The sequence below is a fragment of the Hoplias malabaricus genome, chromosome 6, assembly GCF_029633855.1.
Source record: "Hoplias malabaricus isolate fHopMal1 chromosome 6, fHopMal1.hap1, whole genome shotgun sequence".
Lineage (NCBI taxonomy): Eukaryota > Metazoa > Chordata > Actinopteri > Characiformes > Erythrinidae > Hoplias > Hoplias malabaricus.
In genome coordinates, this window is record NC_089805.1 from 22621482 (window position 1) to 22636378 (window position 14897).

The 14897-nt window shown below is 37.7% G+C and overlaps 1 protein-coding gene across 1 annotated transcript in view; it reads right to left on the reverse strand.

Moving 5' to 3' along the window:
- kat2b (K(lysine) acetyltransferase 2B) overlaps window positions 1-14897 on the reverse strand; it is a 39248-nt gene that overhangs the window by 13987 nt on the left and 10364 nt on the right. Inside the window, exons 6-12 of the mRNA XM_066675419.1 lie at window positions 11911-12102; window positions 11715-11812; window positions 10891-11016; window positions 10554-10693; window positions 9574-9782; window positions 2050-2176; window positions 1562-1672 (exon numbers count right to left, since the gene is read on the reverse strand). Of these exons, the coding sequence (XP_066531516.1) occupies window positions 1562-1672; window positions 2050-2176; window positions 9574-9782; window positions 10554-10693; window positions 10891-11016; window positions 11715-11812; window positions 11911-12102 (1003 nt within the window). The remainder of the gene's footprint in view (window positions 1-1561; window positions 1673-2049; window positions 2177-9573; window positions 9783-10553; window positions 10694-10890; window positions 11017-11714; window positions 11813-11910; window positions 12103-14897) is intronic.

Sequence of the window (14897 nt, forward strand, 5' to 3'; positions counted from 1 at the left end):
ATAAATGGTCAATGCAAATAACCTTGTGAATATTTAAATATGGGTTTCCCCGTTCATTTTTACGTGAGATAGAGAAAATGACACAATGGGGGACTGAAAAACAAAAAAGAACTTTGGAGAGGATGTAGAAGTTCTTGTTTCAGAGCTTGAGGCAAGTGTGTTATTTGGTAGCCTCAGTCGTGGCATTAAAAACAAATGCAAGTTAGTTGTGTATACAGCAAAAAGATAAGTGAAAACATGGTGTCGCCTTATTTGTCAGTTAGCTAGGTTTTAATAGTACCAAAAAATCCATTATGACAGACAGTGCCTCTTGCCTGTATATAGACCTGTGATTCTATTACAGTTGCTTAGGCTTGTAATTAACTGCAAATATTACTAGCTTATAATGATTTACTGTCTATTTATTATGGAGTTTAATTTCAAAATTAAACTCCATAATAAATAGACAGTAAAGCAGCCATAACAGAATCATAGGTCTATAAATAGTAAAGAGGCTGATGCACTGTCTGCCATAATGGCTTTGTATAAGGAGGTTGTGCCTGTTCCAGTCCAATAATATATATATAGTATACATCTTTTTTCAATTTGTCTGGATTCTCATAGATTCAGTGCAGTGAACCATTTAGGGGTAACCGTAGCTATCTTATAGCTTTGTATATAATTTGTATTTATAAATAATATAACTTCCATTTACAATACATTTATAATTGCTTTGGGCTGTAATTTGGGATTTTAGGCTGTCATGTGACTTAAGCACACAGGTGTATCTATTTAGGTCACAGGTGTATCTCTTATTATTTAAGCTCTGCCTGAGTAATCTAGTGTCATTCATTCATTCATTCATGATTCCTTTTTATTGCCCTCGTCTTCACCTTATGCTCATATAATGCTTTGGCTGTGTGCTTTGCCCTTTTGCTTATTAAACTTAACTCACCTCTACACATGCTTCTGCCTGCTTGCTGTACACATGACACTATCATCTTTGTTATTGCCTTTGTTCATTTGAAGTTCATTAATTTATCCATAGGTCACCTGAGATTAATGTCCAGCATTATTGTTTTGCCTTAAAAGTCGTTGATTTGAAAGCTGTGTTTAAAGGCATCTGGCATCATTCTATAATACCAATATACAATGGATGAGAAGCTGTGGACTGATGATATTTATTAGATATTCAGCTACCAAATATCTGTAGCTATGCAAGTCTTATTCAAAAATATATAAAGTCTGGCTTCAGCTTTAAAATGTACATCATAAGCCACATGTACATATTTCCTCTCTCTGTCAAATCATTAGTCATATTTTCACTACAGCAGACCTTTGGAGAAAGTCTTCCTTTCTGTTGTTAAGAACATTATCATCTTACACAGAGGTACAACAAACCTTTGTTGTCATTTACTGTCTGCCAGTTCTTAGTAAGAAGTACATATTGTCTATCTAAACCAAATAGGCTAAAGCTCCTTTCATAAATGTCTCAAATTAAAACACTCTATGAAAAGAAAACTAATACAACAGATCAGTACTCTGTTGATTTCAGTACTGCTAACACCAGTTACATACTAACCTGCTTTTTGAAGTACCCTATCGCATATTCATCAGCATATGTGAGGAAGTTGAGGATATCATGTTTTATGTGATATTCTTTCAGGTGGTTCATAAGGTGAGTTCCATAACCCTGAGAAAAAGCAGAGTACATTATAATGTGTCACTGGAGTGTGAATTAAAAAAGCATAGGAGAAACTGATTTTAGAAAAGAGTATTTTTAGCGACCTTTTTGCCTTACACTACACTTCATGAAGTTCTGCCTAGATTTGTTTTGGTTTTTTTGTATCATTAACTACAATAAAACAATGGCTCAGGCAATTTCAACTTTCAGAACTTTCAGCAACGTAGCATTCAGTCAAATGGAACATGTCAGATGTGTTGTTTCCTATTACAAGCAATGTCAGTATTTGTCACTCTGTAAAAAAAATCTTCATTATGAAAAATTTTGGAAAATTTGTAATATCTCTTTTTAACAAATTAATTAAAAAATAGATTAAATATACTCACCTTCACTTGTTCATTAGAGGTTACAGCACAAAAAACAATCTCAGTGAAGCCCTGAGATGGAAACATCCGGAAGCAGATACCTCCAATCACACGACCATCTTTGATTAGAGACAGTGTTTTGTGTTTCCTGTGTTAAAAGAAAAATTGGCAAAAATTGTTTAAAACATTGGCATTGTTTAATGCTACATTATAATTCATAGTTCCTTAACAAAATATTTGTAGCAAAAAAGGGCAATCACACAATCTGTATGACTACACATCAGGGATCAAACAATAAAATGTTCTGCCCAGGTTACTCTATAATTCACTATGATTCAGTGTAAAATAGTAATATACAAAATAAAGAAAACCGCACATAGATATGTCAAATCGGGGTGTATCCATAGGTAGGCCTGCACCAAGGCCAACATAGTCAACCATGACAAATTCACACATTCACACGAATTCACATGAGGGGACACTGCACATTTCTGCAAGTGGTACTCAGAGCTGGAGCATGAGGGTAGGAAAGGGGAGCACAAGGCAAACAAGATGCTGCTGCTCCTTTTCAGGAAACCACCTCCAATAACACCACCCCTCCCCCTCCAAAAAATTATTGTGCCCACCCACATTTTCCAAAACAGAACTGTGGAAAATAGCTATCCAACATCAATGCCTGATTTCATGTTCTTATGGCGTATAGCTAAAGAAATTGTGAAAAAATAGCATTATACATTGTGAAAAATATGTGATTATGAAAATGCACTCCCTCATCTTTGTGCCCTATAATTTCACATACTGCTGGGAAACTGAGGTCCTGCTCCTTTAAAACATGTGCAGGTATGTGCTGTAACCAAAGATTGTTATGAAGCTGAGATCTAAGTATGGAGCTAAATCAATTACATATATTTTTAAACCTGAATTTTGAATAATTTAATTATATTTATCTGAATATATTATATTTCAATTATTTTTGCATGGCTTTTGATAAACTTGATAAAGGTGGTGACATATTTAGATTTGAAAAATTCACATTAAAAAATTTTAGATTATAAAAATTCTGATTTTAAAATATCTGATTTCAAAAATATAGACCCATAAATTCAAGTCTAAAAAATTCAGCAACAGCCTTAAGCAAGAGACCAATTAATCAATCAACCAACTGGCTACTCAGAAAAAGTCCATCTCCACAAAGAGATGGATAGCAGTGTTTCAAAGTGATGGAACTTCCTTCTGACCAATTTATCTACACAGTGTCTATTTAACTTTATCTTTACACCAAATCAGGGCAGATCATATTATTATAAACCCATGAGTGCATGTTTTTTTTCTCCACAAATTTTATTCAACTTGACTGGACCTCCATTACACACAGCACTGAATTTATAATCAGACATTTACAAAAATGTAAGTATTTCTACATAAATGACAGGTTCCCCGCTGTACCCTGTATCATATTATTCTGGTAAATATATTACAAAGTTATTCATGATCTAACCATTTTCTAAACTATTTTGTAAACGAGTATCATTTCCGTACAGTGTCATTTTTTTAAAGGGTAAAATCTCTGTTTTACTTGCTTTTCAGGGCAGTGTATGATCAAGGAAATCTTGTCTGTTCAAAACAAACTACAAAACTGAAGACACCGTTGAATGACACTCAGTTCCTTTACACAAGAAAACTTTTGTTTATAGTAGGAGCTGAAATTATTAAATGTTAATTGTGAAGTGTCAATAAAAGCAAGCATCTTTACATTTAATTAAGCAGAATACTATATAATTGATAAAGGATCAGGGCCTTTACATAGAAATATTTACATTTCTATAAAGGTCTAATTAAAAAGACACTGCTGTTTGTAATGGAGATTCACAGTCTAGTTAACCCTTTAAACCTAACACATGAAATAATAATACAATAAAACAGATTTTTTTGAGAATCACGCATCATGTGGCTCTTTAACTACAAATCCTAATGTAGTTATTTTTTTTTATTTTGGATCATATACATTTTTAATGCATAATATTTAGGCATTTTACAATATTTTTTTCTTTAATTGGTCTTTTATATAGTTCACTGCATCAGTTAAAACTGTTCTTTAGACTAATTTTAAAAAAATTCTTATTTTTGATTAATTTCAATTAAACAATGAATAGCAAATGAATGTCTCTGTTCTTCAGAACCTTTCAGGAAAACGTAACATTGAGCTGAGGTGTAACACTGCTCCAGAGGTCTTTGGTTTATGAGTACTTTGTTCTTCTCTCTGACCTTTTTACATTTCATATACTGGCGGTAATAAAAACACCAAAACCACAAAGACTCTTTTATGTTGATCTGCACAAATGTGTTTCCATATTTAGAGGAACTACAGTTGTTTCTGTTACTGTCTGAACCTTAGCTTGAGGTATGAGGTCATTCAACAGACACTCTGTCCCACACTCATCTGTAACATCATCTTCGTCCTATGAATCTGTCTTACACAATTTATGTCGACAAATGAGCCAACAAATTTTGCACAAAAAGGCTTTTGGAAAACTAAAAATAAAATTGTCTAAATGTGTTTTGCTGCTGTAAAAAATAGATTGAATATTCTGAATATTTATTATAATTAATGAGCATTTGACAAGTAGGATACACTACATCTATGAAATGGCAATGGAAACAAAAATGCTTTGTTTGCTACAAGAATCATCATACAAATCATACATGGAATTAATACTGTTTAGCAAAAAAGTAGCCTTTAAATCTTCTCCTGTGTTTTCAATATGGTAGCAACAATTTGTAATGGTTTGATAAATGCATGGAAATGCTTTCACTTTATTCATAGTTCAACAGATAACTCAGAACACTTGCCCCAAAAGGATGGAAGGTTGTTTTAGTATTTCTTTGTATTAGATGATAAAAGAGCTACCTCCAAATATCATGTATCATATTTAAAGGGTTAAAATAAAGGCTTTAAAGGGTTAAAATAATGATCAAACCCCTCGTTCTCTGGTGTTGTGCCTTTAAAAGTTTGGAGATCTCACCTGTTTTTGTGTAAAGTTAAAGAGAAAAGCTTCATCAGGCAGGCAGTGACAGTCTGTGTTCAGTGTTTGTGTGGGTTATGGACAGAGGAGCTGACTTTCAGTCAGAAAGTGAAAGGCTATATCCTTATCAACAATTAAGGCAGATTGGGAGAGGGAACTAGGACTAAATATAGAGGAGGACTCTTGGAACTATGCCTAACAGAGAAATAATAGTATTTCCTGTGCAGAATTTGGTATAACACAATTTAAAATTTTACATTGTGCACATTTGTCTAAGGTAAGATTAGACAAAATGTATACCAATATTGATCCTTGTTGTAATTGATGCAGACACCACAATTTCAACTTCCCTGGCAAACACGATCTATCAATGCTATTAGCAGCCTTCACCAGTTCATATTTTAGTCCCACAGCTTGTTGGCATCGTTTACTGCTGTACTATACCGTCTACCTAAACTCTTCACTGGTCTCTCCAGTATTGTAGGGATCATTCCTTTCTCCTTCAATCAAAAAGTTTTCCTTTGACAATCGACAACCTTCTAGACTTGCTTGGTTTAACTTTCAGCCGAGACAATCTTAGATTATCATTAACTTCTCCAGCAACCACCGTGTGCAAGGCACAGCAGTCATTAGCGTCATCATGTCATCCATGTTAGCCCTAATTGGGAGGAGCCAAGTACCGTCCTTATGCAACCTTTCCCTGCCTACAACCCACTTAGAGGCCCTAGTTACTATCTCATTGCCATTGTAAATGCTAATGGTGAAATCATACATTATATCTATTTCTTATCACTGCCATGATGAAACAAATTCCCCTGTACTAAAGCAAAACTGACTATCCTCAAAGTATGCTTTAAGCAGCCTAGTAACCTTATCTGGTACATGGAAGAATTCCAAAGTTTTCCACATAAGTTTATGTGGCACTGAACCAAATGCATTTGCTAAATCTAGGAAAACAACATGTAAATCGTTACCCTCTTTCTTAGCTGTCTGAATCTGATGCCAGATTATGCTGCAAGCATCCTGCAAAACCAGAAACCCCTGCCTTTTGTACTGATGTATCAATTAATTTGTTTGCTTTCAAATAAGCAGCAAGTCTCCATGCTATTATACTAAAGAAAATCTTACCCTACACATTAAAAAGACAGATGGGCAGAAACTGCTCTATACTCACAGCATCTTTCTCTTTAGGGATAAGAATATAGCCTGCTCTTCTCCAATTTTTGGGAATGATCCCTTTCTTCCAAACAACAACTATCAACCTCCACAAAAACTTCTAGACCTCAGGTGCATACTTGTACACCGGATATGGCACACCATTAGGCCTTGGAGCAAAACCTGCCTTTGCATGACACACCACATCTTGAACCTTCCTCCATTTTGTTGGGTTAACCTCCATTTGCTGCTTGACTTCACCTAATGGTGGAATATCCCGTGGCAACTCTAGCTCCTTTGCCTCAACTTTATCTGTATACACACTATTGGAATGCTCCTTTAATTCCTTCTTTCCAACTTTTAACCTCCCAGATTTCTCCTTACCAAGTATTACACAATATTAAATGGAATTTAATGGATAGTTCATTTCATACAGCTAACAGGTCCATTTGATGATGCAGTAGATAAAGCATTAAAAAGAAAGAAGCTAAAGTACGTGGACTTGGTGGCTGAGGTGAGCGAACGTGGGTGGCAAGCACATGTTAGACCAGTGGAGATAGGTGCTAGAGGATTGTAGCCAAGTCTGCCACATCCCTGCTTGCTCATTTCGGCATCAGGGGCCAGAAACTAAGGACAGCAGTGAAGGAGTTATCAGAAAGCTGAAAGGGGTGGGAGTTCTATAAATATGTTCTATAAATACATTAAAAATGGGAAATTGCTCCATTGTAAAAAATGTGACTTGTACTGTTGTACATTTCCAAATAAATAATATTTATATATATATAAAAAAAGAAAGTGACAGGCGTGTATCATAGAAACCTCTTCATATATGAACAAGAGATGATAAAATCTCAACAGCATTCAACACATTTCTGTCTGAGCATCCAATAAAACATTGTAACATTGAGCAGAGTTCTGCTAAACAGCATTAACAGCGTTAGATGGACACAAAGAGATGAGGCAACGTGTGCTCCAATTCTACTCTCAGATCCCTTCATCACTTGAACACTGCACCCTTTCTGTTTTCGCTGTCATTAAAGTGTTCACCTCACGGACGTACTTAGGGTTCAGGGGAGGAACTGGGATGGTATGAGTTTGCTCTGTGATTGGTGGCTTGGAGAAGAGGGCACTGTGACTGGTTAATGCTGTTTTTGAACTCTCTGTGGAAGTTTACTTTTCTTGAGATACTCACTGATTGATTAATTCATATTTTTACAATGTTTTTTACTTTAGTTTATGGGTCTATTATTTTTAATAAGAATTTGCCACATCTGAATATTAGAGATACATGAATACTGATACTCATCTCTGGTATTTTCGACCGATACCGTGTTCATTTACTCATACTTGTAATTGCAAACAAGACTCTGATTCCAACAGCCCACATCTTGTGTCTATAGGGCTGTCCTGAATACCATTTTTTGGACTTCGGAGCTTCGGCCGGGATATTCGGTGAATATTCGAATACTCGGAGAGTGGGGTAGTGTACCCTGCTTTAATATCCCTCCGTCCAGCCTGCGCTGTGGCTCAAAGCATGCCTTACACTCTCTAGCCTGCGAACTTGCTCGCTAACTACAGGCACAGAGTATACACAATTGAACCATCTTGAGTGAAGGTGCTTAGGCTGTTTTATACGACTGAGTTTTAGACTTCATTTGCACAAATACTTTTATGCTGATGAGCCTGAATATGGGTGGAGGGGGAGAGCACTGTGTTTACTGCTGGAGCCTGAATGAGATGGAGCATTGCCTTTATCGATAATCACATTTATCCAAAAATATCAGAATCTCAAAATTTGAAACCGAATACATACCCAATAAACAAATATCTGTATACCCGAATATTTAGGGCCAGCCCTATTGTTAAAAAAAAAATCAGCTCTCAGTGCCCTCTGTAAAATTAAAACCACACTTTGGCTCAGAGCAAAGCTCCGCTCACTGAGTCGTTCATGAACTTGTGAGCTACGCAGTGCCACTAAGGGCACAGAGTGTACACAAATAAACCAGAGCTTCTTTGAGGTATAAAGCTGACAAAATGAACTGTAGCTTTGCGATGCTTTGTTGCAAGTAGGTTAATGTAGCATGTTCGGCTGTTTTTGGCTTCGTTCAAGACTAAAACAGACATCTTGACAATGCTGAATACATGTGGAGTGCAGGGTTGCCTTTATCGCCACATAAACCGAATACCTACCCAATGAACAAATATTAGAATATCCGAATATTCAGGGCCAGCCCTATGTGTCTACTGCACGTTGCTGCACTAATGAGCAGACAACTCAAAATGTCCGTGATCTGGAATTATTTTACAATCCGTGAAGGCAACCCAAGCAAAGCAGACTTCAGGATGAACCCGAGAGCAGTGAGTATGCCGGACTGTTTTGACTGTCCTTGAACAAGGTGGGTTTTTCCCAAGAAATGTTTTCCCATTTGCGAGAGCACTCTTAGTTGCCTGACGGGGTTTTCCTCAAACAAAATTATTTTCTTCGCTTGCGAATTCTGAATTGGATCTGACACCAAGTGTCAGGCTGCTACACTTAAATAAACACGCCCAATAAATAAACACTCCCAAGTGCAGAACTTCCCAGCCATTATCATATAACGGTCTTAACAAAGATGCACAACACTGTGCAAATGCATATCAACGTGCATCTCATGTCACTAATTTATAGATAGAATTATTGTTGCTATAATATGGGAAAATGCTATATAAAAATGGACAGTTCAAGAAATAATGAATAAAGTTTTTAATCAAACAAAAATGTTTTTATTAATAACTACACTATTACACAATGCTCCTGATTGCTTGATTCTAAGTAAGTATTGGTATCTGCAAGTACAAAAATATGGTTGAAAAAAGAAAAAAAAAGATACTTATGTACTATTTGTGTATTTTATCCAGCTTTTTTTATATGATGTTTTTTGATGGATTTGAGTGTATGGAGCTGGAAAGTACTATGGCTTCAGTGTGGGTCATTGCAGTGGGACAGTGAGGATTAATACTGGGTATTATCCTAGAGCTAAATAGCTCTAGTCCTGGAAATACGGATGAGGAAAATATTCCTCTGGTCTCTATTTAAGATCAAGAAATTGGACCATAATAATGTAATAAATCCGAGTGGGCTCCATGCAGATTGACATAAATATATATATATATATATATATATATATATATATATATATACACACACACACACACACACATATATATATATATATATATATATATATATATATATATATATATATATATATATATTCAGATATTCTTAGCACTAATAATATGAATGCTTTTGAATGTTTTACAAATGCAAGCACAGAACATATGGTAGAGTTCAAAGGTCTTCAGTGGCAAAAGTTAAGAGACATACGGGTCGAAGACGAGGCGCGTGATGTATTCTTTGGGCATGCGGGGCAGCTGATGGGAGAAGACATTCTGAAGGCCCACCAGCCACATCAGGATCTTCTTGTTCGGCTTCTGATTCAGGGAGTTGCCAATGACGTGGAATTCAATCACTCCTCGCCTCTCTTCCAGCCGTGCAGCCTCATCTCGTGCTGAGTGTGCTGACAGAAGACTTGTCTGAGAGAAAGAGAGAGAGAGAGAGAGAGAGAGAGAGAGAGAGAAAGAGAGAAAAAATTGTACTGCAACTCCACTATCCACATACGTGTAAATGTACCTTTTACGTTTTATTAGCCTTATGGAAGCTAAAGTGGACATATCATGAAAATGTCACTTTTGCATTAGCACAAAGACAAGTTTAGACGTTCATCTTTTCAAATTAAGCAAAAACATGGATCCACCTTAGTCTGTCAGTGGTGTACAAGGTACCTTAAGACTGAAATTTAAGAGATCTTCAATTATATCATAATTTACAGCACGCAGGCACTTGGGTTCCAGCCTAAATAACTAGAGAGTCAATTAATGAAAGTAATGGTTTATCTGTTATTACATTTTTAATACGTCAGCTTTGACAGCTCATTTTCAATCTATATTTGTGTTAAGTCACTCAAATTATAAGTAAAAATACCATTTTATAGGTTGTTTTTCAAGGACTGTAAAAAGATATTGTAGTCCATTTTCTTAAAGTTAGTTATATTCATTTATTGAGAACCTTCATTTCACTCCTTTGTTGAAGAAATGTTATATGAAAATAAGTACTCCAAAAAAAAATATGTATACTATATAAGCCCAATTTTCTCCAAAACCCTTGTCTCTATTAATACATGGAAACACTGCTAACAGTGTTAATCACTTACTATTGTACTACTGACATATTTGGCAGTGGTCATACTTTGGAGGTCTAGTTTAATTTTTATCTTTGAATACTAGAGAACCAAGCAGGTCCTTTACCTCTGGTCCAAGCAAGGCTGTAGGGTCTGTAATAGTGGACATGACTTCGTTAATTAGCTCCATAGGTATGTCACCAATCACTTTTGCTTTTTTAGTGTCTTCATGAGACAAAGGCTCAGAGCACTTCCGCTTCTCTCCACCTTACAATGCACAAAAGATTATGCAGATTACTATGTGCTAACAAAGTCACAGTCAGGTCAAATTTGTACTGACTCTAGCATGTTATTCAAACATGGCTCAAACCAAGATAAGACACAGTTGACAATATCAGCTAACAATATTATAAAATATTACGATCACTGTGTCGTGTTTTGAGTGGTAGTTCAGTTGAACATACTTAGGCTGGGGTCCAGAACAGATGCTGTTTTGCGTGCTGGACTCACACCGCCTCCCCCTGCCAACTCCACAGGAGAAGAACTGTTGTTGTAAGACAGTGCCCGGGCCACTTGAGGTGTACTGATAACTGTGCCATTCAAACAGAGATAGAATATTAACAATCTGGGTTTCCTGAAAGCATCTTAACACAAACATATCTCTTGAATAGCAGAGCAACTAGTTTTTTGTAAAAAATAGTTTTTACAACTATTGTCACAAATCAATTTTACAAAATTTGTATAAGAACGACAGATAATGTGAATCAGAACGCCCCAGGTGAGCAAACCAAAGGCAGCAGTGGAGGCTGGAGAAAAAAACCTTGGGAGGAGCCAAGGCTTACAAGGGGGACCCATTCTCCTCTGATCACACTACTAACAGAAATTAACAGGAACACCAATTAAGTCTGTCATTACGCTATAGTTTATTGATATAATTATAGTACTGATATAAGAATTATAGAAGTAATGGGGAAGTAAAGGGGATAGGGCAATAAAAACAACATCAATAATAATAATAATAGCATCAATCTGGAGCAATAATAATTATAATAGTGCTGGAAACATCACTAATCGATGGTAGGTAAACTGAGGCTGATGGGATATAACATACATTGAAGATTCACAACTGTTTTGAATTACACTTCAGTGCAGATATTCAGCCATGTAAAACCATCATATGAAGGAAACTGTCAAATGGTTTGTTTGTTGATGTTGCTTCCAGAGAATGTCTGCAACTAAGTGTACATAGAGAAAAAAAAAAACATTCAAGATTTAAAATCAAAATTACCTCTAGGTATCTGTCCACCTGATGAGCCGACCATAAATTCTTCATTCCAGATAGGAGAACTGGGACTGTAAACCTCCTCCTCCAGCATAGACAGGAACCTAAACAAACACACACATGAGACATATAGCATATGGATAGCTTTGTGCACACAATGTATAATGATTAAACTCTGATGTATGTATACATAGATTCTCACTTGGGGAAATGAGTAAGGATGAGTGTTCGTTTCTCAGGAGGCAATTTGTCTTTCTCCTGTCTGGCCTGCTCCAACAGCTGTTTCCTCATGACCGTGAAGACAGAGCGTAGGAGAGTGCGGCCAAAAATCTGTGTGGCCTCATAGCGTGGCAGACTGTTGCAGAACTGGGGGACATTACAGTAACACAGCCACCTATAAAACACCCGAAAATACAAATATTGTTATGGCTATGAAGAAGTGAATTAAAAATCTTTCTATAGGCTAGTGTTAATATATGATATTTTCCTATTTTTACTGAAATGTTAGCTAGTCATTTACAGTTTTCAAAATGAATTACATTCAAAATGTAATTAAATTTTTACAATATGTTACAATCTGATTATTTCATTGTAATAAAGTTATTACATTGTGAATTTGATTTATTATATTACAGTTATGGTTACTATGTGTCAAAACCTCTAATAATGCAATATGTAATTAATGCATAAAGACTCCTGTGCTGCCCTTCCTGGATCAGGGCCTTGTTGTGGGCTCTAAGGGCTTGTGTGGTCTAATGACCTCCAGGGCTATGTTGTTGGGAGCTGGCACACAGGTCTGGAGTGACGATCCAGACAAACCCAATCCAAGAAGCACCCCTATGAACAGGTTAAAGGTATTAAAGTGTACCCTGTCCGGGAGAGGGTTACCGGGTCCTACTCCTGGAGCCAAGCTTGGGGGCACCTGGTGGGCAGGCAGCCCACGCCACCCAGCTAGGCTTAGCCCAAAAAGGCAGCAGGGGAGGTTGGTCTCCCTCCTACTCAGGTGTTGCACAGGGTGAGAGGCGCCTGGCAAGTGTGGGTCTACCTGACTGGCGGCTATACAGTTGGAGTTTGTCCCAGTAAATGAGAGGGTCGCCTCAATGTGTCTTACGCTCACAGAGAGGAAAACTTTGACTGTTGTGTGTGCATATACACCGAACAGCAGCTCAGAGTATTCTGCCTTCTTGGAGGTAGTGAGTGGAGTGCTAGAGAAGATTCCATGCACTGACTCTATTGCTTTGCTGGGGGTCTTCAATGCTCATGTTGACAATAACTGGGTAACCTGGAGAGGAGTGATTGGGAGGAACTGCCTACTTGATCTGAGCAGTGTGATGTTATTGGACGTCCGTGCTAGTCATGGTTGTCCATAATGAACACCATATTTGAACACAAGATGGCTCATAAGTTTACTTGGTGCCAGAGCACCTTGGACCAAAAGTCAATGATTGACTTTGTGGTTGTGTCTTCTGATCTGAGGCCATAAATTTTGGGTAAAGACAGGGTCTAAGCTGTCAACTGATCACCATCTGGTGTTGAGTTGGATCTGATGGTGGGGAAAGCTGCCGGACAGACTTGGTAAGGCCAAATGTATAGTGAGGGTGTGCTGGGACAAGCTGGTATGGATTTCAACTCTCTCAAAAGAATTTCTCACATATTCCAGAGGAGGAAGGTGGCATGAATGGCCCCTTTTCCGGACTTCCACTTTTGGTGGACCGGGGGTGAAGGAAGGTGTCATATTCTGTGGATGGGTACCAGCAGGCGAAAAAGGCTGTAGCTGTGGCAGTTGCTGAAGCAAAATCCAGAGCATGGGAGGAGTTTGTAGAGGACATGGAGAATGACTTCTGGGCGGCCTCAGAGTAGTTCAGGAAAAGACTCCGACAGGTCAGGAGGGGGAGAAACTTCTAACTCAATTGAGCATATTGTTGGGCAGTGGAATGAGCACTTTGAGGAACTCCTTAACCTGAGAGGCATGCCACCTGTGCAGGTAGGGCCAGAAGTGTCTGTGGTGTCAGATTCCATTTCTGTTGCTGAAGTCACTGAGGTGGTTCAAAAGCTTTGGTGAGGCAAAGCCCCTGGAGTGGATGAGAATCACCCAGAAATACTGAAAGCCCTTGATACTGTGGGGCTTTCTTGACTTACATGTCTCTACAATATTGCATGAAACTCAGGAACAGTGCCTTTGGATTAGCAAATGGGGGTGGTGGTTCCCATTTTTAAAGAAGGGGACCGGAGAATGTGTGCCAGTTATGAGGGCATCACACTTCTCAGACTCCCTGGGAAAGTCTATGCCAAGGTGCTGGAAAGGAGAATCCGAGAGTCGAACCTAGGATTTTGGAGGAACAAGACAGATTTTGTCCAGGCCTTGGAATTATGGACCAACTCTTTATTTTATCACAGATGATTGAGGGGGCATGGCTTCCTCGCATGGAGGCCTCCAGCGCTCACTTGAGCAGTTTGCAGCCGAGTGTGAAGAGGTTGGTATGCGAATCAGCACCTCTAAGTCTGAGGCCATGGTAGGGGGTGAGAACCTACCCCAAATGAAGGAATTCAAGAATCTCTGGATCTTGTTCACGAGTGATGGGAAAAGGGATCATGAGTTTGAATATAGGTTAGTTTCAGTGTCTGCGGTGATGACCGTTGTGGTGAAGAGAGAGCTGAGACATGAAGCAAAGCTCTCAATTTACCAGTCAGTCTATGTCCCCACTCTCACCTATGGTCATGAGCTCTAAGTAATGACTGAAAGAACGAGAAAGGGGATACAAGCAGCCGAAATGAGTTTTCTCCAATGGGTTGCTGGGCAAACTCTCTGTGATCGTGTGAGGAGCTGGAGCAGGAGTTAGGCAGGAGCTCAAAGATGATGATGATGATGATCATGATGAATGCTGTGTTGAATAAAAGTGTATCAATCCCACAAATACCAGTTTTCTAAGCTTTACAGTTTACTTATACATTATACTGTGAGATTTTTCTAGCAATTAACAATTTCTAGGATTTTAAACAATATTAACCATACAAAATTTTAATTAAGCATAATTGTGTTTTACTTTTGGTTATGGCAGGCTTTGTAAAATGATGTTTACAATGACCAATATATTTCTAATTAATTTACTAAAAAGGGCTTTTGAATTTTCCCTTAGTGAAAAGATTTTCCCTTATTTCTTTTCAAGTAGTAACAGGTAAACTCATCAT